This window comes from Octopus bimaculoides, chromosome 8, assembly GCF_001194135.2.
Source record: "Octopus bimaculoides isolate UCB-OBI-ISO-001 chromosome 8, ASM119413v2, whole genome shotgun sequence".
Taxonomy (NCBI): Eukaryota; Metazoa; Mollusca; class Cephalopoda; order Octopoda; family Octopodidae; genus Octopus; species Octopus bimaculoides.
Genome location: NC_068988.1, coordinates 56,694,611 through 56,697,127, shown reverse-complemented (window position 1 = coordinate 56,697,127; position 2,517 = coordinate 56,694,611). Strand labels below are relative to the sequence as shown.

At 32.9% G+C, this 2,517-nt stretch overlaps 1 protein-coding gene across 1 annotated transcript in view; it reads right to left on the bottom strand.

The window, feature by feature from the left end:
• Positions 1-2,517, bottom strand: part of LOC106876133 (transcription elongation regulator 1) — a 40,714-nt gene that overhangs the window by 32,457 nt on the left and 5,740 nt on the right. Inside the window, exon 3 of the mRNA XM_052970139.1 lies at positions 2,200-2,399. Within this exon, the coding sequence (XP_052826099.1) occupies positions 2,200-2,399 (200 nt within the window). The remainder of the gene's footprint in view (positions 1-2,199; positions 2,400-2,517) is intronic.

Here is a 2,517-nt window from a genome sequence, read left to right as displayed (position 1 = left end):
CGTACCGGAAGTTGACATTGAGAAACCTTTTTAAAGAAGTGAATCTTAAATATAAAGCAATATTATTTATTTTTAATTAGAGATAAAAAAAAATCAAATGAAGAGCCTAAGATTTATCCGAGGTCAAATTATTCATGTATGACAAGTATAGAAGTAAATAGTGAAGCCGTTTTCACGTGAGAAGCGATTACACACACATCTCTGTTTTATATATAGTATAGATTAATAATGGCTCCCAAATATTCTTTAGTTAAATTCATAAAACGTTGTGATATAACATATTTAGTAAATGTTTTTTTGTTTTTTTTTCAGTTAAATTTCTGTACAAAAAAAAATGTCTTGATAGAGTCAATTCTGAGGTCTCTCTAATACTTTTCAATACCAACCCACATACACAAACTTTTTCTCACCTTAACTTTTTAGCATTCAGATTACCATGTCAAACATAATGCTTAACTATTCACATTGTTTTGAATCAATCATGTATTATCACATAGCTTCAAGATTTCAATGATGTGATAATTTTAAAATTGTAAAGTAGGTGTGAGAGGATGGATTTGATCAGTTTGAACATAAAAAAAACATAGGTAAAATATTTAAGCCAGATAAGGTTTAAGTATTCATATTTACTGTAAAACATTTCATAATGATGGAATATTTTAAGTTATGTCTCAAACACCACGTCAAATATATAAAAATTATTTTTCATTATTTTCAAAATTAATTATAACAAAGACAGAAATATGGTCATGAAAGGGTTAAAAGATGTGCACATGTGAGGAACTGAAAGATGCACTGCATCAGAATGGAAAATTTCTAAGAATCGTAACATTAAAGAAATGTTTAATAACTATGAAGTTGACTTGATTTTTTTTTTTTTAACTATATTTCTATAGAAATACAGTGATTTTATTTCAATCAATTTTGAAGATAATGAAGAATTTAATAAAATAACTTGTTATTGAGCCAGTGTTTTGAGACATAATTAATATGAGATTTTGATGTAAGAAAGTTATAATTTAGGTCGCTTTAAAACAGGAAGTTTTTATCATAGAACCAGGGGCAACAAGCAAGCATTAGGCTAGTGCAAAACTAAGTGCAATTTTTGGAATTTTAACCTGTAATTCTTTTTTGGAATAAACTTTTAACTATGTTCATGTTATATAGCATTGGGAATGTAGGTTTCAATCTATTGGCTAATGTGACTGGTTTCATTCCTACTGTGTATTCTTGGTTAAGTAGTTTAATTAAAGACAGAAAAAGGGAAATTTGAGTAATAGGCGCAGGAGTGGCTGTGTGGTAAGTAGCTTACTTACCAACCACATGGTTCCGGGTTCAGTCCCACTGCATGGCACCTTGGGCAAGTGTCTTCTACTATAGCCTTGGGCTGACCAAAGCCTTGTGAGTGGATTTGGTAGACGGAAACTGAAAGAAGCCCGTCATATATATGTATATAAATATGTATGTGTGTTTGTGTGTCTGTGTTTGTCCCCCCAACATCGCTTGACAACCGATGCTGGTGTGTTTATGTCCTGTAACTTAGCAGTTCCGAAAAAAGAGACCGATAGAATAAGTACTAGGCTTACAAAGAATAAGTCCTGGGGTCGAATTTCTCGACTAAAGGCGGTGCTCCAGCATGGCCGCAGTCAAATGACTGAAACAAGTAAAAGAGTGAAAGAATTTTAAGCATGACTGTGTCATTAAGTTTGCTTCCCAGTTGCATGGGTTTAGATTCAGTTCATCCCAATGATACTAAAAAACTGCAACAATTACATATGGCATCGGTCAATCAAAGAGGACCAATTCTTCTCCATGACAATGCTCAACCAAGTCACATAAATAACTTTGCAGAAATTCAAAGGACTGGGCTATGAAATGCCACCTCACCCAGCTTACTCTCCAGATAATTCTCCAACTGACTACCACTTTTTCAAATATCTCAATAACTACTTGGAAAAGAAGGTCTTCAACAACCAAACAACTCAAAATTGTCTAAAACAGAATTCACTAGTTCCAAAATGCCAGAATTCTGTATAATCAAAACAGATTTGTTCCTTGTTGACAAACATCTATAAATTCTAATGACTATTTTGATTGATAAAATTTATTCTGAGCTGAGATACATTGCTATGAAGTTGATGGTTAAAAACTGCAATTATTTTTGCACCAACCTGATAATTAAAAAAACAAATTACAAACCTGGCCTTGGGGTGGTTTTTCTGCTACAACAGCAGACTGGTCAGTTGTGTGAACCGTCTCTGATTGAGGTGCTGCAATAACAAGTGGAGGTGTTACAGTTGCGGCTGTGGACACTGCTGTTACTGGCGTACTCAACTGTGGCATTACATTAGTATTAAAACCAGGAGGTACCAAATTTGGATTAAATCCAGGAGGTAAGTCTACAAGAACAAGTTTAAATAAAAGCAAAAGCAAAATCAGAAATGCCCAGCATCCAAAGAAAGAAATTTTGTGTTAGGAGAATTTGTTAAAAGCTTTATGATATAATTATATATATAT